This window comes from Physella acuta, unplaced genomic scaffold (genome assembly GCF_028476545.2).
Source record: "Physella acuta isolate Inbredline_101_S28 unplaced genomic scaffold, ASM2847654v3 ptg000129l, whole genome shotgun sequence".
NCBI lineage: Eukaryota > Metazoa > Mollusca > Gastropoda > Physidae > Physella > Physella acuta.
In genome coordinates, this window is record NW_026731648.1 from 49,425 (window position 1) to 71,432 (window position 22,008).

Genomic DNA, 22,008 nt, shown 5'->3' on the forward strand with positions numbered 1-22,008 from the left:
TATCAACAGCTGAAATAATTTATAAAATTACTATTTTAAATAATAAAAAGTTTTAAATAAATATTCTCTTTACCTCACTAGTCAGATCATTGATAACAAAAAGCAGGGCCTTCAGGAATGTGTACTGATGCTCCAAAACCCATTTCAAGCTCATTCTTTCATACAAAGACTTAATGGCCAAACACCTAAAATAAAAAATGCTATCGTTTAACATCCTGTTTTAATTAAGTTTCAAAAACAAAATATTAAAGTTTACAGGTAATTATAATTAACCTGAAAAGTAGCTTACCCTCCATATTTTGAGTACCATGCACGATTGTAACAAAGATCGCACATCTTTTCAGCAACATATTCAAACAGTGGAAGCTGACATGCCTTTAAAAATAATTTAAATTATTACCAAAATAGGAGAACAAAATTTTAACTATATGGAATAGATGATTTAAAAAGAAAACCCAGTCTTACCCTATCCTTTGTACCAAGAATGGTGGTGGCGGTGTCAATGATGATGGCCAGAGAGAAGTTTCCTGGCTTACACAGCTCTTTCTCCTCATGTCCCATGATTGTGCTGAGGGCATCCACCAAAATCTGGGTGTCCATCCCTTGAAGTTTTGTTTGCTTCTCCCCAACAGGAAATGGACCTGAAAACAAGAATTGATAACCTTTTTAAACAAGTGTAAAAAACTATACATTTTTATATAAAAAAACCGTTACAATTTAGATTTGCTAAAGATCTAGCACGCGTTTTCAGGGTTCATTTTTTACAATAAATAATACAACATTTGACTTTATATCATCATTGCAAAAACTTGTACAACAATTTATTCCATTAAAAATACAAATTCAACAAACTTCTAATATCCATCAATATACTATATATATGTACAAAACAATGAAAACATTAAAATATCAAATCTGTTATAAACTCACCACACTGCTGTGAAATGGAGATGAGGGTATAGTGTCGAACCATGCAAGCCATGAAGGGAAGGGCAGTAGGCCTGAGGTCCTTGATTGCTGCAGCAACTAGAAAACAAAGATTATAATTAGTGGAACATTACAACAAGCTTACAAAAATTTAATGATAAAACTTTTTAAACCTACCAAACATCCCTGTGAGAGCTTGCTCATGAACCTTGCGAGAATAAGAGTCTGGGTTCTTGTAGCATTGAGCATTTAGTTGGCCTATATCCTTTTCTTTAAAGCTGGAATCAATGAAAATTAGTGAAAGTGCACATTATTTTTCAGTTTACAAACAAGATTGATTCAAATGAACAATAAAAATAAAATTACACAGGTCTAAAATGTCAGTTACCTTGGGTGAGAAAACAAATGCAAGAGAGTAAGTTTATCATCTTCCAGATTCATGACAGAAATTAGAAAACATCTGATCAGCTCATATGCCTGTCTTCTGTTGTAAGAATCTATCAGAGAGCTCTTCAGTGTGGTAAGTGCAGTTTCTACAGCCTTCAAAAATACAAGGAAATGTTCTATTTATAAAGGAAAGGATTTCCACACTTTTAAATGTAAGTAATATATTCTGATTCTGAATCTATAGAAACAGCAGCTGCCCAAAATGCTGATAAAAATTATCAAGGAATCACCTTAGCAATCAAAGAATTGTAACTTTACCTTTTCAACTGGCAGAGATACAGGAGTTTTGCACTCTTGAAAGTGAATGTTTATACAAGGACCAACTGTTTCTTTGGAATTGTACTGAAGCTGCCAAAACATTGAACTATTTGCATGAATATGTATAAAAGGAAAATGTATTTCATAATAGTATACATCTATAAGTGAAGCATGCAGACACTTCAAAAAATGTAATGTTTAGATTAAGATTAAAGATCAGAGAAGTGACTAGACCATGAAAATAATTTAGGAAATAATTTAGACCAGCCCCATTAAGCTATTTGTAACTAAAATGTATCTCATTTATTGTACTAATTAAAAGTTTATAGCTGCTATTTTTAAAGAAGATTAATTTGTTAACTAAATGAAATAAACTAAATAAATACACTATACTGAGTAGAGCTATTCAACCTAGTAATTAATCATATCTGTCTACTCCTTTCTTAAATATCCCTCTCCTCATCAATCTCAGCCTCCCATACACTAAGATACATGATGAAAAAAAAACAGTTCAAATGTGCATGAACTTTTAAACATGGACATGGTATCTAGTTTTTTTTTTATTAATCAAAAGTGTAATATAATAAAGTAAATAGCCTAATTTGTAATTAATATGTGAGATAAACAAAAGGATCAACCATATTAGAGGACAGGGTGAACAATTGCTATTTGAGATTGCTGGTAATTAAAACCTGGCATTAAGAAACACATTGTTAGCGTTATAGTGAGTATACACACGCTTAGAAATCAACAACCTGAAGTGTTCCTAAATGAAAAAATCAGTGGGAAAAGGTTGAAGGGGTATCAAACACTAGCAGGTCAAAATTGATAGATCAGATGCATGTCAGATTAGCAGTAAAGAGAGTACAACAAATATTTTTTAAAATAATTTTGTTAAAAATAAGCACCTGAAATATTTCTGAAGCCTATTCCCTACAAAATTTTTTTATCTTACCGAAAAATGCGTAAATGCACCTAATTTGGAAAAGTCTCATCTCAGAATTATAACAACTGTTTTTATAATAGAACAACAAACAGTAACAAATGGTTAAAAATAAATGAGTGTTACCAAATGAGCAGAACAGATGGGTTAGAACATGCAACAAACTGCTGATGTTAATGGAAACATCAAATGATAAGATGATGGACATTACATTTGGAGCTATACTAACAACTTGAGGCTCCCTTAACATCTTGCGGTTCCCACCACCAAACTTGCCCAGAACCCTGAAAGCTGTGGCTGCAGTTGCATCTTGTGGATTTTTTAAAGTCCTCCACAATGCCTAAGGTAAGAGAACATATATGTTTAATACATGTAATTATAAGAATTCAGTTACACATAACTTTTGTTGCTTGATATTAAAGTAAATTATGACAGCATGAGGATGACAGAACATGTATAAAAGTATATACTAGTTACACGATAGTTACATATAAAATATACCTCTCAATGCATTTTATATATTATGAGGAACAAGCACAATGCTAACATACCTGCATCAGCTCAGCACGGACAGGTTGAATGTGGTCATAGAGGAAATCAGGTTGTAAGTTGTCAACACACAGCTCCAATGTTCTCAGACCCTGGTAGAAAGTTTTGTTTTATCAAATGTTATTTTACAGTAATGTCAGCACATTGATGTAATATGTAAAGGAACTTTGCTGCTACCACAAAGCCTTATTTTGTACTAACACCACAGGCATTAATCCGATTATGGTGGATCCAAGCAATACCCACTGTCAGGGTGGATCCAAACACTACCCACTGTCAGGGTGGATCCAAACACTACCCACTGTCAGGGTGGATCCAAACACTACCCACTGTCAGGGTGGATCCAAGCACTACCCACTCTCAGGGTGGGTCCTAGCACTACCCACTGGACTGAACCCAACTCAATTTTGTCACAAAAACCAACTACAACCGTCAGGCCAGCAACAGCTATTATATTTTATCTAACAAGCAGATCTCAGTGAACCTCCATCACCATACAGTTAACTGACAGGTAAATAAAACTAACCTGATTAATCAAGGTCTGAGAGCCATTGAGAGCTGAGACAAGCGGATCCATTAACATTGGCAGATAGGGCAGCAGTGAACTGAGGCGTACAGGAACAGTTAGACACAACTCTACAAACAGATCCTTCATGTGCTGCCTATGTAACCCACTCTGCAAGCTGTTTAGGCCTGGGTACAACAAACACATAATGTAGCGTAAGTTTAATTAGGTAAACCAACAAAAAAGTGTAACCCTTTACTGTCTGGGCTTTAAAAACATTACTGCCCTTTAGGTGGTCAAGTAAAAAAAAAACAACATTTAAACATGAATATGAATAAAACAAGGCAAAATCCAATATACAGGAAAACATACTTAAGTTAATTGTGTCTAAAAGATTATGATATATAAAAAGTAACTGAAAATATAGCATCTTCAAAAAACACCAGGGTATGTAAAAATAATTTACCTTGCAAGAGGTTTGGCAGCAAAGGAAGAAACTCCTGATAGAGCAGATCATGACTTCCTCCGCCAATGGATCTAAACAAAGCTCTCAGCAACAGGAAATAGTTGTACGGCTCATTGGCAGACAAAGCCAGCTCCATGGAACGGTTGACTATTGTATGTAAATGGGGCTGAAAAATAGTAAAGGATAATTTTTTTAGGTTAAATTGAAATTCAGTATTTGTAGAATATAATTTCTCATTTTTAAAATACGAGTAGGATAATGAACATAAGCTTTTTAACAAAAATAATTATCGACAGTACTGCTACAATATATGATAGAAAAAAATTATTAAAACTCACTTTCAGCATTTGTTCATTTTCTGCAGCAAACAAGGAGACTGAACCAAATACCATTTTGAACAATTTCAGATACAGATTTGATCGCTCAACATTTGCTGAAATTATACAAGAGAGTTCATATTTCTTCCACTTTTAACTAACTTTGCCTAGAGTTAATGGTAATTATCAAGCGCAAACTTAAGGTAACAACTAATTGATTTTTTAATCAAGGTGATTAAACAGAAAGAGAACTTACATCCCATTTCATGAATCCTTTCCAAAAGATACTCAACAAGTATTGTGGCAAACGTTGCTGAGGTGGTCATATGTGCAAGAAATGAATTGGCAACAATCTGTTCAAGAAAGGAAATGAATCTTTAAAGTCATATTATGTATGCGGAGAAACAAAATTCAAGAAAACAAGTACAAATTTTAAGTCACCTGAAGAGCAAAGTTGCCATGTATCCTGTCCACCATGTACTGAAAAGAAAAAACAAATGTTTAGTAACTTACAATTCAAGTTTATCAATTTAAAAAATTATGTTATATAACTTCATGTTTGAACATTTTTTTTAATGAGGATATGTGTACATTTTATACATCATGATAAAGTTAAGATAGAACAGCTTAACTTTAACATATAAATGAGCACACAATACCAATGTTGTTGCTAAACATACCTCAATAACAGATGAAAAAATTTCTTTGAAGGAAATGGGTGTCAACATGGTAAACTGTGGATTTAAAAACATTTTTTAAAACTTCAATGATGGTCATCAAACATGAGGAGTATTTTAAATTGTTTAAGTGGTTGCAGTGTTTAAATACACATCATGAATGATACATACCACACCAGCAAAATGTTCCAAAGCTTCTTTTTCTTCTTTAACCTTGACATTCTGTATGCTGAAAACAAAATTCAATGAGCGGTTAAAAATGTCTTGAGGAAATAAAAAGAAATTAATGAAAATATATTAGTGAATTGTGAGTTAATTTTCCCTAACTTAATGTCAAATTTTTTACCCACCTCTGTGACCTGACGTACAAGCCTCCATTGGGGTTGACACAAATTGTGTAGATGTCGAGGGCCTTTAGTGCATACTTTAACAATCTGACATAGACTAGAATTTCCTTGGTCTGGAACTGTTTACTATTTCCTACAGAATAGACAATAAATTATATGGTATTATTATTATAAAAGTGTTTGATGAAGAAAAAGCCACATTTTAAACAATAATTGTTATGGTATACAATGTGTAGATTTGATACTAGTCAGAAGTTTACCTATACCAGGTGCTTTGCAGTTAAGTGTTCCCCAGGTGATGGTTTTTACTCCACACACTAGAGTCTTCATTAGACTGCGACATTCTGAAACTGAGTATGGACTGTTGTGGTTGGGTATAGCACCAAATCTCATCATGGGCTGAAATATGACATAAGCACACAAAATATGTAACACTTAAAATATTTAATAAATATAGCATTCTAAAATACACAGAAATATAATAAAGTTCTGTAAAAATTAACATTTTTCCAATCAATTTAACAGGAGACATGCAAGATAAAAAAAATTTTTTTTGCTATACACAACCAGTGCTGGCATATTTGATTTTTTAAAGAGAAAGTAAATAAACCGGGAGTGATCTCCCCTAAACTTTCTCGAATATTCTTATATAAAATAACAGGGGATGGGAACTCGGGCTATAGACATGATTTTTAATCCATTTTAAATACTTTAAGTTTTAAAAATAGAATAAAATCTCGTAGACAAATTAATTGCACACCAAGTGAACGCCAAATAAAAAAGCGCATAATGGTGCGCAATATTATTAGTACTTTTAAAATTTACAATAGTTTTTTGAGAAATCGGAAGTAGCGTAAATTACTACTTCCAGTCAACGGAAATTACTCAAAATTTAACAGAAGGTAGAGAATTAGATCTTTTACTTACATGTGAAATTTCATTTATCTATCTGAAATAGTACTCAAGTTATAGGCTTTTGAAAAATTCAAAGTAGGAAAAGTACCACTTCCGGTTATCGGAAATCGCTCAAAAGTTGATACGGATCTACGATTTTGATAAAATACTTATATATGAAATTTCATCAACCTAGCTGTAACGGTTCTCAAGTAATCGTGTTTACACACGGACAGACAGACAGACAGACACACACAGACATACGGACAAGATTGCAAAATTATGTTTTTCCGTATCAGTGAGGTGTAAAACGTCGAGATTTGTAAAAATCTCGATTTTTTTTTTTTGCACGATTACAATACTTTCTCTATATTTCGTATATACGAGAAAGTAAAAACAATAATTACCTTGTCTTCTTTGTCTTTAGCTTCAACACTTGTGGTAAACAATGACTGCAACTTTTCATCTTTGATTGACTCTGGCAACTTTCCATCTCCTGAAGCTATTAACTGTTGGGCAACCTGGGTATTAGTTAAGAAACTTGGTAAATGCCTAGAAATCTGACAGAGTTGCAATTTCTAACATCGTAGCTTTCAATTTTAATGTACCTGAGCACTAGTTGGTGATGGGCAAACAACTTTTGCCTCTGCCATCTTGGAAGGTTCATTAATTGGTTTACTAAAAGATTAAAGAAAATTAGTTAAGATAAAAATATTCTTAAGTAAAAAACAGTGTGATTTGGTAAATATATAATTGTACTTGATCCTCACACTGGAAGCTATAGGGTGTCGCATAGTCTCTGAAGGTACCAAAGTTAGGATGGGGAAAGTAAATTTAATTAGGAATAGTATGTGATGGCAATACAGTCACTTCAGTGAAACTGGTTTATCTTCATCTATTTCTGTAGATCATTAGGTCTAAAAGTCTACTCCCCTTTATTGTAAACTACTTACCATTTACTTAACAAAAGTGGAAGTTGGACCTTGGCAATTGTTTTGAACTTAATGACAAACACCTCTGACATCCTAAGAAGAAGTTCTCTACCCTGGATTATTTTTTTGGGAAGAAGTTTTAAAATCACCTTTAAAGACATTTATTAAGTATTGCAGTTCCAGCATTTAAAAAAACCACAATAGCAGCAAGTGCTATTGTGGTGCTATTGAGGTTTTAAAACTACTAAACAACTTATCAAATTAAAATTGCTTGTACTCACATTTCCATTTTCCAAGTCACTTTTTGTTCTAATACAATCAACTAAGTTAAGCAAGAGTTTACAAGACATAGTTTGAATGCTGCTGGGTAGTGAGTCATCATGGACATTCTTAGAGAAAAGGTTGACAGCCAGGGAGAGGTCATGGAGTGACAGATTGTTGCGAACATGGTGAACAAGATCTGCTAATGTGCTGTATGCCAGAGGCCTAGAAAACAGAACGTCATTTCAATTTTAACATCTTTGAGAGGTTACTAAATTTTATAATTTTTTTTGCACAACTACAGCTTCATATTTCTCCCTCTAGTTTTATGTCATTAATTATCTTCTCAGTAGTTAAAATAGTTAAATCCATTTCTACAAAAGCTAATTAATTGCTCTACAATTTCTACAAAAGCTAATTAATGACTATAAAATTTCTACAAAATCTAATTAATTGCTATACAATTTATACAAAAGCTAATTAATGACTCTACAAGGCTAGAAATGCTATAACATACCTCAATGACTCATAAGTTGTCCACCCCGACCCAATCAATGTGTTTTCATCAAACAACTTTTCAATGACAGGTACAAATCCTTGAAAGAAAATTTTTTGCATATATTATAACTATTATAGCTAATGTCTAACAATAATCAAACCAGCAACTCTTATTTTAAAAAAAAATTTATTGTACTTACTATTTCTAAGATCAGTTGAAAGAATATGTCTAGCAGCCATCAAGAGTTCCTTCCTTAAATGAGCAACTTCTTGTGGACATAAAGCCATCAGACCCAATAGTCCTTGCACCATTTGCTGTGAGTGGCTGTTAACAGCTCCCTGTGTCACCAAGTTACAAAAACAAGAGAATACATTTTCAAATTTACACAATTTAAATATAAAATGTTCCATCAGAACATGTAAGTAGCATTAATCCACATATTAGATTACATTGTGTTTATTGACACATTTGATTATCTAATATACCAAAGATGGCAGTATAAAATTCCTACTGATTAACATTTAGTTTTTACACACCTGGTATATCTTGATAATGTATGCCAAGAATGATAACGTTTTTATTTGAGCAGCAATAAAATCTACAAACACCTCTTTGTTAAAATTTAGACTATTTCTGAAAATAGAGGTAAAAATTTTTTTTAACAAAATAAAAAATATAATATATAGAATGAAGCTTAAAACCATACAAAAATAATGTCATAATCATAACATGAAAAAAAAAACGAGTTAATTTACCTATGCTGGGCTGATGGCTGAAGAGTGATTGTGTTCATGATCAAAGGAATAAATTCAACCATATCATTCTGTACTTGTTGCTTGTACATTTGGTACATCAACACAACAATCACAGGAAGTTCTGCCAGCACCTTCAGACTCTGCACACCCATTGGAATTATGTTGTACTGAAAAAAAAAACCAACTTAAGAGTTGCCTTAACTCACCATTTAAATCTTAAGGATAAATATTTTTTTTTTTATTAAATGTAAGTTTTTTTTTAACTACCATTTAAATGTTCAAGATAAATGTTTAACTAAAGGTGAAAAATTGTAAATATCACTTCAATATTTAAACTTTGTTAATGTTATTTCTTATATATTCTACTTTATGAAGTTATTTTGTATTTCTACCTGTACACTTTGGTTTTCAGCATTTTTTTTGTCTGTAAGAACAGTGGTGACAGTAAAAATATCTTGCAACCAAACTTCAACATTGATGTCTGACAAGTCTTTCACTTTTTTCTGAGATCTTGGTTCAAAGATACGAGGCAAGTGGCTTGGTAGGTTGCTATAGATACCCTTCACAAACTTCATGAACTCTGTAATCTGAGGAACAAGATTAGTGCAATTTAGGGTAATCACTTTCTGTACAGAAGTTAGATGATTATATGTCGTTAAAATAACTATTTCTATGTCAGCATTTATAAATATTGAAAGAAAATTATAATGAAGTATAACAATTCAATATTTTATTCTGACAGTCCCAGTTTGGAAATTTAAATGATGAAATATGTTGCAGGCATGGTGGATGTGTTTAATAAGAACAATAAATTAATAAAATAAGCTTACTTGGGAAATAGCAAAGTATAAACAGTAACTTAAAAAACAACTGACCTCTTCATTCATCTGTGGCCTGTACTGCTTGTGAAGTTCAAGAATAATTCGGATACACACTAGCACATTGTCTTCATTTTCAATCTGAAGAAATTTGCGTCAGGTCAATGTTCATAGAGAAAATATCTATAATTTACTGAGTGACTATTTTTAACTGAAACTCTACAGTTAAAAACTGAAAGTAAATATTTTTAGTTTGGATATAACTAAATAAATATGGATGTATCACTGTAAAGTTTCCCCTTATGCCTGGCTTAAGATAATTATTTTTTAAAACTTTATATCACCCCCCCCCCCTGCCTGATTACTACCCTCTCATTAACAATCATTTTAAATAGATATTAAATATGGATAGCTAATTAGGTGAACGGATATTGAAGACAATATGTACACTTGTATTTTCTATTTTATTTACAACTGATTACCATGATTTCCAATGAAATTTTAATTTTTGAATAGGCTTGATTAAGGGGAAATAAAATGATTTAGGAAGAGATGATAGTCATTACTTAAAGTGGCATTGTTTAAGATGGAGTAAGCGTGTACCAATGGTACTGAGACTATTAAAGACATTTCAAAATTTAACCCTACAAGCAATAATTTAAAACTACTTACTTTTAAAAGCCTGAACATCAGAGTCAATATCTGTTGCACATATTTCTTCAAGTGATCATTGCAAGGTATGCGGTGTATTATCTCCAGCAGCAGCTTCCTCAATTGCTACAGGAGAATTAACAAAATAATGATAAAATCATGTTCCAACTAAATATACTTTTACATGACTATTCTGCTCAAATACCATAAAACTAAAAGCATCATGGGTCCAGGTCATTAGCCCCTGTGGTCAATTACACCCTCTTCTAAATACCTATTTTGTAAAGCAAGAAACCTGGCATTTAAAACATGCCTAGGCATATTATAAATTTAAAAATTGACAGACATCAGACATCCCTTTCATGTATGTGGCATTAGTAGTTAAGAGGAAAATAAGTTTAAATGACATATAGTCAACGAACAAAAAAAAAATTGCTGTCAAAATACAATTATTAGCAGAGATCAAGTTACCTGTATGTTTTGTTCTGCAATAAATTGTGGTTCCCCTTCATCCAGAATTTTTAGAAAAACTCTCATAAGTTCAGCGAGAAATTGAGGATATTGTGGCAATGCAACAACACTCTGGAAAAAGTTCATTTGAATATTAATTAAAATCAAGTATACTATACAAAGTGAAAGATGGCATTTGAAATAAAATGAATGTAATATCAAGTAATATAAATGAGACAGCAATACAACTTTTAACCACCATTACTGCACAAATTGTGTTTCAGTCTGAGATAATTATGTAATTTATATAAACTTTTTAAGCTACCTCAAAATTCTCACTGAGTTCTTGAGCTGCTTTTAGTTTCTTTTCCACAACTGTAAAAAAATGTTTTTACACAAATGTAATGTCAGACTTTAAAGTTAATCTTAAGCACTGTTTAATTTTTTAAAATCCTATCTAACAATCATTTAATTTAAGTGTTTAAAAAACTGTTCCCAAGGATTAAACTTTTTTAAATATGCCAAACTTACTGCCTGGTGTAGTGTCTGCAATGAGCTGGACATAGGATTTAAAAGCAGTCAACTGGGCTGCCGCATCCTGAGGACTCATGGGTGACCCAACCATCATGGCAACCAATAGCCTTTCACAGTCCTGTAATCAGTTTAAATTTAATTTTGTAACAATATTTAGTCACACACATATTTAAAAAGAAATAAAACAAAGTTCAAGTGATAACCCTGATGTCATCAGAGATATCTTTACAGAAAAATATACAATAAAAAAGAAGTTATTTAATATTCAATGCAGGATACCAATTCAAATATTCAGCAATAAATTCTAAGATTTTGAGAACAGTGTGACTAGTGGGAGAAAAATTGGGTATACATCTGATAATGGACAATTAATCTATAACTCCATTGATAAAACTCAAAAATAAACTTCATAAAATGTAAGCCTTGCACAAAAATATAAGTTTGGGCTTATAGAAACAAGTGTAATATTGATGTGACCAGTTTCTGACAATAGACTCTAAGACTAGAGTGTGATAGGTTGAGTAGTATTGTAATATTAGGTCTAGGATCAGAAATTAGGATTTTGGCGATATTTTGGTTTACTAACAATAACCTAACATCCAAGTTTTTAGAAAATTCTATTACTATGAGACACTGGAATAACAATACCCCGAACAAGTTTATAATTATATCGTTTGCTTTTGATATTAAAAAGAGATTACATTAAAGTAAATGGTACATTTGCTTTTTCATTTTTTAGTAACAAGTTATTCATTTCTTGAAGTACCATCTTATGACTTACAAAAACAATCAAAATAATAAAAATATTTAGCAGTTTTATTATACTATTGTTTTGCCAAAACTTTTTTAGAAGAAAATAAAAGAAATATATACTTCAACACTCATGGTTATTAAAGTTGCCCTTATCACTAGTGCTTGCTGTAGTGAGTTGACACAGTAAAATCAAAACTAGTACTAGTAAAACAATCATCAACTAAAGTTTCCAAAGTTGTATTTTCAGTGAGAACAACTCACTTGAAAATCACTAGCAAACAAATTCAGCCCAAAATACAAATGTACATACTTTTTAAACTTAAATTAGAGTAGGGTTTTAAGTTAAAATGGTGGTGTTTAAATAAAGTAATTAAAACAAATTAAATTTGGTTTATCTGAGTGATTATACCTGCAGTTAAAGCGACATACACAGGTAGGTCCCTATTTAAATCTAATTAGCCTACTCAGGACTAAAAAAAAAATTTATAAGACTTTTAATTATTACAGGGAAATGCAAGCCAGATCAATAATTTAGCCATTTAGGATATTAAAATGTGTACATATTGGTAAAAATCTATTTGATAAAATATTAAAACCTCAGTTTGTGTTAGGCTTTTAAAAAAATTGAAACTGAAGTTATAAATAAATAAGTCTTTTTAATCTGTTAATGTTATCTTTTGAAATGCATGAAGCTAATTTGGTAAAAATTAACAAATTCTTCCATATCAGGGGCTTATCTAAGGATTTCTGTTTAGATTTTTTTATAGTAAAATAAATAAAACATTTTCATTTGGCTGTTATAATGAAATAAGCTATCATTAGGCCTAGTGGGATGTTGATTTATACACTTTTAAAAAACGACAGTAATTTGAGCAACCTTAAAGTACAACTAATTAAATTTTATACTTAGCCTACTCAGCACCAAAGTATCTTAATCAGAGTTTCTTCCAGGCATCTCTTCTGGGGGGGGGGGGGGGGGGGGGGGGGGGCTAAGCCCCCGAAATTTTTTACCCCCCCCCCCCCCCCCCCCCCGAACGAAATGAAATTTATATAATTTATATAGAAAATATATACTTTTAACAGTGTCCGCCCCCCCCCCCCCCCGAAGAAAGTTTACCCCCCCCCCCCCCCCCCCCGGAGAAAAAAGTCTGGAAGAAACACTGATCTTAATTAATTGATAATTAATAGCCCAATATGTAAAGTTAAGTTCAAGCCTAAGAATCAAGAGCCAGTGAGGCAATTTAATTTATTTATTGCCTGTCAGCTATCACTGGGTATAGGTGTGTTGAGGCTATTCCCGACTTACTGGGAATAGCCTTGGCCTTAATTTCCTAGACCTGTAACCTATCTAGGGTCTATACTATACTCTATAGGCCTACTATAATCGGGGCTCAATAATAAATTATAAATATATCTATCTAGACCTAATCATCATATTCATAGGCCTATCTATCTAGATCTAGTATACCACTTTTAAAAATAATTGAAAGCTCTGCGATGATGCTCAAAATAGGTTTATTTTTATTAAATTAGATTTTATTAGATCCAGGCTACATTCTACCCACATGTTTTGATTAGGCCTAATAATGTGGAAAAATTTATTAGTTTTAGTTCAGATAGGGCCTTCCTAGATCTAGATTCAAGAAGCGAGTTAGTTATAACTAGAAAGTAGCTTAATGAAATGTGTAGGATTAGCTGGTAAGAGACTAGATCTACAGAATAATCTCAAATCTGAGATATGCTGATTGAGATTGATAGCTTCAAATATAGCTTGTGGGGGGGGGGGGGGAATTTTAAAAGAGCGTAATAATTTAAAGTATTTTTAAAGGATTGATAGGAGGACCAAGTATGTCTACTATAGGAGGTCCAATTATACCTACCACTCAATAATTTATTCAGCCTACAGTTTGTTTTTTAGTCAAAATTGAATTTAGGCAAGTAGGATAAAAGTTGAGAACAGCATTATCATTATCGACAACAGGTTTCGTTGCGAGATTCCCGGTTTTTTGTTCTTAAAGACGTGTTTATTATTGCAAGTTAACGATGCATAATAAAGCATATTATAAAAATCTGCACGTAGACCTACCTAGACTTATTTTTTGTTTGAAACAAGTTTGAATAAAATGCAAATACTCCAGCACTACAATAGACTACATTCGGTGCATTTTCAGTAAACACGGTTAGTTATTAAACATAACACTTAACACAGTGTACTAAAAATATAAATGTGCTAGTTTTCGCTTCTTACAGAATCATGTTTCTAAATATAGAGCGATCTACACATGTTCTAATTTAATTTAAAAATAGAATTTCTTCTTCTTTCATTATTTTGAAATTTATCTTAAAGTAAATAAGGCAATCTTTTGTATTTATCTACTCGAGACTAGAACACAATTTATTAAACCCAAATGATGTTGGTTGATGATGAATTGAATATAACTTAAACTTAATGTTGTCACTTTTGTGACTTTATTGTTAGATCTACTAATGTCTTAGCGCACCGCTTAAGAACACAAGTTTACTTAAACCCAGTGGACTAGATGAATTTGTTTTAAAAAGCTAATTGAAAAAAATTGTTAACATTAAAATGTATTTATTTTGTTTTATAAATCTAAAAATTGCCGACATTTTAAAATGCAAATAGATCTAGATCTAATTCTAGATCTATGAATGTTTTAATTTCATAATAATCAAGGCCTAAATAATCTAACAATCAAAATTTGGTGAATTTTTAACCGCTATAACTGTGAGGTGCTAAACAAAATTGCAGCTTTTTGTCAAATATAAACAAAAGAAGTTAAACAAAAATACGTTGTTTACATTTTTTAGATCCAGATTAAATCTAGACTAGTCACGATTTTAGGATTTTGTTTAACAGAATGACCATAGATTAGGTTTATGACTTAACATTTTGAAAATGGAGGATAAAAATGATAAATGCAATGTAGATCAATCTAATTATAAACCCAAAAATGTATCTCAACATCTGTGGGAGGTGAAAGTTTTAATTTTTTAACTTTAAAATTTTTATAGATAGATCTTCTATCGGTAATCTAGATTTTTAGGTACTAGGATTACATCTCGTTTTACCCCGCGCGGCGAGTTTTTCGTCCACGTTACCAAGACGCCGAGAATTTGCGGCTACGCGAATGCTATTGTATTGTATAGTTTCGTAATTTTTATAGCTCAGTGTATTAAGATGGCTGCTAGAATGTACTAAATGACATGGTTGCATCTGTTGGAAACATTGCTAATCTTTATTACTAAAAAGTTATAATTAAACTGTTTAAAAACAGGTACATAAATGAAACAAGAAAACATTTTTGTATTTTTCAAAACATAAATCCTCCTCAAAATGTGAAATAATTTTTAAATTTTAAGGAGTCACCTGTTTTTCACATTACTAGTCGCTGGCGATTTTAATTTTACGTACCTAAAACGATAGATTACCAATTTGGCTAATATTAGTTAGGCCTACTACTATTATTATTATTACCTAGTTAGGCCTAGGGTAGAGCCTAGGCCTATTAGAAATAGAATTTTAACAGATTGAATTAAAAATGGTTGTAGGTCTAATTAATTATGTTGGGGCCAGTGAGTGTTGAAGATACACTATTGACAAACAAAAATAGCTTAATTTTTGCAATCCAGCATTCAAACAATTTAAGCATCTTACAGAATAATGGCTATTAGTTTCTATCAACTATCATTCCTTAATTACATCAAAATACATTTCCTTGCAAGACTTGGCCACTGATTTTGTCTCAAAAGAATTCCTTAGCTTTATTGCAAATTGCTTATCATATTTTAGATAACTGTATTCAATATTCATAATCAATAACTTAGTTCTTTATTTTCATAGAAATTCAAGAATCTTGAAAAAAGAACAAATGAAGCTACTCAGAGATCAACTGAAAAAAGAATAAAACATTTGAAAAAACAAGTATTAGAAACTGGTAAGCAATTTTTACTTTAAAATACAATCATAAGCGCTAATTATTTTTAAAAATGTATTGCTTACAGTGTTTAAAAAGGACTTTAAATTCCTTTTTTATTTTCAGTATTTACAATATAAAAAGCAATTATTAAGTAGAGGCTTTAACCACCAGGTTTTCAACATCTTTATCTTGCTTCAATGTAGCATTTCATAATAAAAATTCTTATTTTAAAATCTTTAAATATTTTTCAGTCACCAGTGAATTTACTTCACCTGAAGACAAAGACATTGCAAGAAAATATGATGTTAAGTTTGGTCCCCCAGTAGAAAAAGGAACCAAAAGAAAATTAGAAAGTAAACAATCTAGGTAAAATAGTTTTTTTTAGTGATGATTAAAGTAAGCATTCCCATTGTGCAGATGGAATAGTGTTCTTATATTTGTTTGGACACACCATAGTAAATGATTGTGTGGTCAGTATTATGCAATTTGAAAAACCAACAATTAGATTTTTAAAAATTGCTTCAGTACTTTGACATAATATATTTTTTTGTTATATTAAAGTGATATTTCGGGTGCATCAAAGAGTGAAGATGTGTCAGTCTTGAACAAGTTTCTTAATGTGAACAGTCACCTACAGTTGACAGATCATTCAAGACCACCACCACCAACTGCCTTGGAAAAGAAAATAGACCAGTGTATCAAGAATGGTGATTTTGAACAAGCTGAATCACTCAGTGACCATTTGGCTAATAGAGAGGTTGTATTATCAGGGTTAACTCCCTTAGTTTTGTAAAGTTATTTGAATACAATTTTTGTTTTCAAGTTTCATATTTCCTTATTTGATACATTAAATCTAATTGTAGGCTAACAGTAACTATTTTATAATGCTTTTAAAGTGAATTATAAAAATGTGGTTTTCCATTAAAATGATGTGAGATTTAACAAGGTAATAATATATTTTTATAAACAATTTGATAAAAAAAGATTTATATTTTGTAGTTTACACCTTTATTTGTATACAAATATTGACAAATGCATTGGTTTTTTTCCAGTTTGGAGAAAAAATAGTTGAGGCTATTGATGCAAGTAGATATATGGAAGAACAAAAGGTGAGCTTAACTATATTAAAAATATATTAAATATATGTTATTGGTAGTTTACTTGGTGGATATAACCTTTGCTGTTTCATGAGGTATTTTTAATGTTTATTACTGAAGTTACATTCTAGCTGTACAACCTTACGATCACTTATTTTGTGATACAATATAAAGATTAATTTTTTTTTTACACAGAGACTAAAGGAATCCATGAAGGCTAAGAAGAAGAAGAAACTTCACTGGGGGTGAGTTATTAGTTGGTAAATTGTTTTAGGTGTTACTTGTTTTTGGTATTACAATTAGCAATGTTTACATTACATTTTCACAGGTTTGAGACAAAACAGCGTTGGGAGACTAAAGGAAATATGTGATTGTGGGACTTGTTGAAATATGGGACTTGTTCAAATGTGACAGTGAGACTTGTTGAAATATGTAACTGTGGGACTTGTTGAAATATGCGACTGTCAATAATTGTGTTTGAGCCTGTTAAAATGTGAGTTAGGTTTGTGAAATAAGAAAATAATTAGAGGCATTTGATTGTGAGATTTGTTGTAAATAAAATTTCTGTTTATTTCTTATACCTATGGTTGTTTAATTCTTTATGTAAGATATTCACCAATATATTCCTTTCAGTTAAAACTGATATCTTGATACAGGGATATACTGTAGGCTAAATTATTTTGATGTTGACATTTTTAAATATATGTCAGTCACATGTAATTAAGGTAATTAAAAAAACACAAGCTGTAAATCAAGCATATACAACTGTGTGCCTTTCGTCACAGGTAAAAAAAAAATTAAAAATTATAACCAGCCACCTTTTCATCATGTTCAGCAGGATACCTCTTAGAATTTAGTGAAGCTAGTGGTATCCAAATCAAGATTTAATTTCTGGTTACTTTTCAAATTCTGTTAATCATCAACACCATCCAAGCTCATTACTTTAATGGTGAAGTCCTACTTTTAAGCTTATAAATAGCCACTTTTTGCAACTATTAACTTCTTAAAAAATAATTAGTTCACAAACCATACCTACCTACCCTTATCTTAATTCCATCTTTATCATCATCATCAAGTAGATGCATCTGTTTCTAATAAACTAATCTTAATGATAACAGGTGTCTGCTTAATTTGAGCTTTACCTGACCTAATCTTTGATTATGCAATATTAAATTACAATTTTTTTATAATTAAGCAGATTATGTGAACTTGTTAAAAAAAAGTACTTTCCTGATTATATTTTAGTATGTGGGAGAAAAACAACTTTTCAAACACATTGTGGTTTGGTTTGTGTAAATGGTTTTTAATGGAAAATTCACAGTAGCTTAAATATAAAAATCACACTTTTTAAAAACACTCCTTAATTCGCACCAGAATGTATGCTTTGATTGTATACCTTCAGTGTATACTTTTGAGTTGGTACATGTGCACAAGATTTAAACAGCATCAAACACACAAATGGATAGAAAATCACATAAGTCAAATCATTCAATAACATCTCGTGTCTCTAACTGCACTAAGTTAATTCTAGACGTACATACATACATGTGTAATGTTTGTTTTATATAATATATATTAAAAAATGAAAATAATACTTATTACACAAATGTCAGTTTCATTACATCATTTGCAATCACCTCTCCATCTGCATGTGCCAATTGTAAATGACAGATTTTTGACAAATAAAAACTTTTAAAAGAATGTTTATGTTGATTACTGCTGGAAGGTGTACATTAACACCTTACAATTAATTTTTTAATTAAATTGTATCATTTCACAGCCATTCTTCCATGTCACCACACAGCCTTTGTTATGTGTCAACACAGCCTTTGTTCCATTTCACCACATACTTTGTTCCAAGTCACCACTGCCTTTATGTGTCTTGCACTGTGTCACCACAGATTTTGTTCCATTTTCACACAGCCATTCTTCCATGTCACCACACATCCTTTGTTCCATGTCACTACACATCCTTTGTCCTGTGTCACCACATCCTTTGTTCTGTGTCACAACATCCTTTGTTCTGTGTCACCACACAGCCTTTACTCCATGTCACCACACATCCTTTGTTCCATGTCACTACATATCCTTTGTCCTGTGTCACCACATCCTTTGTTCTGTGTCACCACATCCTTTGTTCTGTGTCACCACATCCTTTGTTCTGTGTCACCACAGCCTTTGTTCTGTGTCACCACTGCCTTTGTTCCATGTCACTGCCTTAGTTCTGTGTCACCACTGCCTTTGTTGTGTCACCATAGCCTTTGTTCTGTGTCACCACAGCCTTTATTCTGTATCACCACAGCCTTTGTTCAATATCACTGCCTTTGTTCTCTATCACCACAGCCTTTACTCCATTTCACCACACATCCTTTGTTCTGTGTCACCACAGCCTTTACTCCATTTCACCAGACAGCCTTTGTTCTGTCATCAATCAACCTAGCACCTTGTTAAACAGATCACCATCTACTCCCAGCTAAAATTGTATCACTTTAATCTTTGTTGAACATTTACTCCATTCTGCAATAAAAATAAAAAAAAATAGATGATAATATGGATTCTTTAACATTCACGTTGTAAAATTTATAATAGCTACAATTCTACTCTGATAATTAGTATTAAGAAACAATCAATACAATAAATAGGAAATATAATTATTGATTAGATTTAGATCGTCTAAAATATGCATTTCTTTTAATCAACTTAATGTCATATTTCGTGTTTAAGAGAATGATCTCCTATACAATAATTTGCTGACACCCTATGGCTTAAGTATATGACGATAACTTGATGATCTTCGTCGATTAGTAGGCCTGGGCTATATATGATAATCCTAAATAATTCGGGGGACAGAGTGGTCTAGCGTTAGAGAGCTGGACTGCTAACCCGTAAGTCTCGAGTACGAATCCGGGTTCAAGTCAGTAGACCGTCCCTAAGTCCACGTGAACTTCACTTGCCCTATAGACCGCCAGGTTTGAAAAGGGAACTTCACTTTCTTTAACATTAATTCAGTCAAGACGGTTTATTTACAGAATTAAAACGGCTTCATAATGTTCAAAGTCTTGCTATAACGACAACCAGCAACAAAAGTTTCTCCATGGGATAACAAGTGAAAAATGTAGTGTTATTTTGGAAGTCGTTTTTTTTTTCCAGTTACCATGTATGAAAATGTAAACATTGTTATCCAGGTCTGAATTTCCGACGAAATTTTTTTTTTGCCGGTGTTTGGATTGGTGGCCCATTCTCACATTTTGGCCGGAGTTTTATCTATGGCCTATTCTTACCCAGTGGCCGGAGTTTTATCTATGGCTGATCCCTACATTTTGGCCTAAGTTTGGACTGATGGCCAGAGGCGTAGCGACCCTTCCCCGCACCCGGGGACAAACTGTCGATTTGCACCCCCCCCCCCTCGAACGTTTCATTTGCACCCCCCCCCCCTCACACTTTCGATTTGCACCCCCCTCGAACTCTTTCATTTGCACCCCTCTCAAACTTTCAATTTGGCGCCCCCCCCCCTGAGGTCGTCGGCGCCCGGGGACATATGCCCCCCCCCCTCGCTACGCCTCTGCTGATGGCTTATCCCCACCCTGTGTCAGGAATTTGATCAGATGATCTGCCCTGTGGCAGAAGTCTTAAGGCCTCTAAAGTCGATATTCAGCCCATAATGTTTTACCTCCAACACCAGACTAAAACAAGTTCATGAACTCGCTTTGACCTCTTTTAAATCGATCTAATGAGAAATCACATTTATTTTAAGCTTATTTACGGCTTTAAAAAAAACGCTCATGCTTTAAATAGAGTTTTGTGAATGTGTGTACAATTTGCAGCTCTACTTGTTTTCAAAATGTGTCACTTTCTAGAACAGACTAGCCAAATAAACGCAAACCGACTCTATACTTCACCCCACCAATACCAAAATAGGTAACGTCTTTGATGGATACCGTCTAACGATGTAAAAGTTTTGATAACCCCATCATATTACTTTGTTGGTTTACCCTTGATACTATCCGTAACGCATGTAGGGGCGTTGTCTTTTCAGTATCAATAAAACCAGGGTTTCTTCCAGACTGTTTTCTCCTGGGGGGGGGGGGGGGAGGGGGGCACTTCAAATATTTTGGGGGGACGGGACACTATTAAAAGTATATATTTTCTGTATAAATTCCATTTCTTCGGGGGGGGGGGGGGGGGAGGCAGAGGCGTAGCGACCCTTCCCGGCGCCCGGGGACATACTTTCAATTTGGCGCCCCCGTCGGGAGCAAATTTTCAATTTGCACCCCCCCCCCCCTCAAACTTTCGATTTATAATGCAAAAATGCAGCTAAAATGACATTTTAATTTGTTTTTACAACCCATTTTGGCGCCCCCTAAGGTCGGCGCCCGGGGACATATGTACCCCCCCCTGCCCCCCCCCCCCCCATCGCTACGCCTCTGTGGGGAGCCCCCCCCCCCCCCCCCAAGAGATGCCTGGAAGAAACTCTGAATAAAGCACACATTTGTTAGATTTGTTAGTAGTGTCAGTAAATAAACAGAAACAGATATCATGCGTTCATCAATCCACACTTTTCTTCCGATTATTAAATAAATAGTGTAACATGAATGGGAATTTTGGCACCAGTCATGCGAACTAATCGCATTTCATATTGTGTGCGTGTCAATGGATGTGACCGTAACCTTCACACGAACGCAGGCAAATCAGAGGGTCAAAAAGGCGGGGGGGGGGGGGGGGGGGTGAGTAGGAAATTCCTACAGCATATGGGGAAAAAAATCAATTCTCTAGAGATTAATTAAGTGCCAAAATTGGTGAACTGTGATCACTTTATTCGTTTGTCGGAAATTTTGCTACCGCATAAAAAAAAAAAAAAAAAAAAAAAAAAAAAAAAAAAAAAAAAAAAACCGGCCTAAGAAATTGCTTTTGTTTTGAAACGCTCGTGACATTTGGGTAAAATGAAGCTGAGATATTATCATTTACGTCAAGGGTGAACGTTTCTTTTTTA

The 22,008-nt window shown here is 32.9% G+C and overlaps 3 protein-coding genes across 17 annotated transcripts in view; 1 reads left to right on the plus strand and 2 right to left on the minus strand.

Moving 5' to 3' along the window:
• Nucleotides 1-14,181, minus strand: part of LOC131935027 (transformation/transcription domain-associated protein) — a 37,779-nt gene extending 23,598 nt beyond the window's left edge. For 6 of the 15 annotated variants that reach the window (XM_059291297.1, XM_059291295.1, XM_059291298.1 and 3 more), the window contains exons 1-33: nt 12,104-12,152; nt 11,228-11,348; nt 11,022-11,071; nt 10,718-10,828; nt 10,268-10,372; nt 9,653-9,736; nt 9,170-9,364; nt 8,778-8,944; nt 8,559-8,655; nt 8,222-8,360; nt 8,041-8,119; nt 7,544-7,748; nt 7,284-7,411; nt 6,939-7,008; nt 6,738-6,851; nt 5,697-5,835; nt 5,440-5,569; nt 5,261-5,318; nt 5,093-5,146; nt 4,854-4,892; nt 4,669-4,765; nt 4,434-4,528; nt 4,096-4,261; nt 3,651-3,817; nt 3,127-3,216; nt 2,787-2,915; nt 1,633-1,722; nt 1,316-1,467; nt 1,105-1,205; nt 931-1,026; nt 466-641; nt 290-375; nt 74-185 (exon numbers count right to left, since the gene is read on the minus strand). In XM_059291297.1, coding sequence (XP_059147280.1) covers nt 74-185; nt 290-375; nt 466-641; nt 931-1,026; nt 1,105-1,205; nt 1,316-1,467; nt 1,633-1,722; nt 2,787-2,915; nt 3,127-3,216; nt 3,651-3,817; nt 4,096-4,261; nt 4,434-4,528; nt 4,669-4,765; nt 4,854-4,892; nt 5,093-5,146; nt 5,261-5,318; nt 5,440-5,569; nt 5,697-5,835; nt 6,738-6,851; nt 6,939-7,008; nt 7,284-7,411; nt 7,544-7,748; nt 8,041-8,119; nt 8,222-8,360; nt 8,559-8,655; nt 8,778-8,944; nt 9,170-9,364; nt 9,653-9,736; nt 10,268-10,372; nt 10,718-10,828; nt 11,022-11,071; nt 11,228-11,348; nt 12,104-12,115 — 3,654 coding nt within the window. In that variant the 5' untranslated portion in view covers nt 12,116-12,152. Of the gene's footprint in view, nt 1-73; nt 186-289; nt 376-465; nt 642-930; nt 1,027-1,104; nt 1,206-1,315; nt 1,468-1,632; nt 1,723-2,786; nt 2,916-3,126; nt 3,217-3,650; nt 3,818-4,095; nt 4,262-4,433; nt 4,529-4,668; nt 4,766-4,853; nt 4,893-5,092; nt 5,147-5,260; nt 5,319-5,439; nt 5,570-5,696; nt 5,836-6,737; nt 6,852-6,938; nt 7,009-7,283; nt 7,412-7,543; nt 7,749-8,040; nt 8,120-8,221; nt 8,361-8,558; nt 8,656-8,777; nt 8,945-9,169; nt 9,365-9,652; nt 9,737-10,267; nt 10,373-10,717; nt 10,829-11,021; nt 11,072-11,227; nt 11,349-12,103; nt 12,153-14,069 lie in introns of those variants that run through there. The other 9 variants (XM_059291304.1, XM_059291302.1, XM_059291301.1 and 6 more) reach the window with 7 other exon arrangements.
• Nucleotides 14,182-14,740: 559 nt separating this feature from the next.
• Nucleotides 14,741-17,596, plus strand: LOC131935029 (protein FAM204A). The gene is made up of 7 exons (XM_059291305.1): nt 14,741-14,978; nt 15,846-15,939; nt 16,173-16,287; nt 16,483-16,678; nt 16,974-17,030; nt 17,214-17,263; nt 17,347-17,596. Exons 1-7 carry the CDS (start codon nt 14,901-14,903, stop codon nt 17,387-17,389), a joined length of 633 nt encoding a protein of 210 aa, XP_059147288.1. The 5' UTR covers nt 14,741-14,900; the 3' UTR covers nt 17,390-17,596.
• A 713-nt stretch (nt 17,597-18,309) lies between these two features.
• Nucleotides 18,310-22,008, minus strand: part of LOC131935041 (uncharacterized) — a 63,467-nt gene continuing 59,768 nt past the window's right edge. The window contains exon 4 of the mRNA XM_059291319.1: nt 18,310-19,535. Coding sequence (XP_059147302.1) covers nt 19,503-19,535 — 33 coding nt within the window. The 3' untranslated portion in view covers nt 18,310-19,502. The remainder of the gene's footprint in view (nt 19,536-22,008) is intronic.

Excerpts from the sequence above, each read along its gene's own strand:
- LOC131935029 (XM_059291305.1), top strand. The coding sequence starts at position 14,901 with ATGGAGGATAAAAATGATAAATGCAATGTAGATCAATCTAATTATAAA. Across the intron at positions 15,940-16,172 it reads AAAACAAGTATTAGAAACTG|TCACCAGTGAATTTACTTCA; the intron begins GTAAGCAATTTT and ends AATATTTTTCAG. Across the intron at positions 17,264-17,346 it reads AAGAAGAAACTTCACTGGGG|GTTTGAGACAAAACAGCGTT; the intron begins GTGAGTTATTAG and ends ACATTTTCACAG.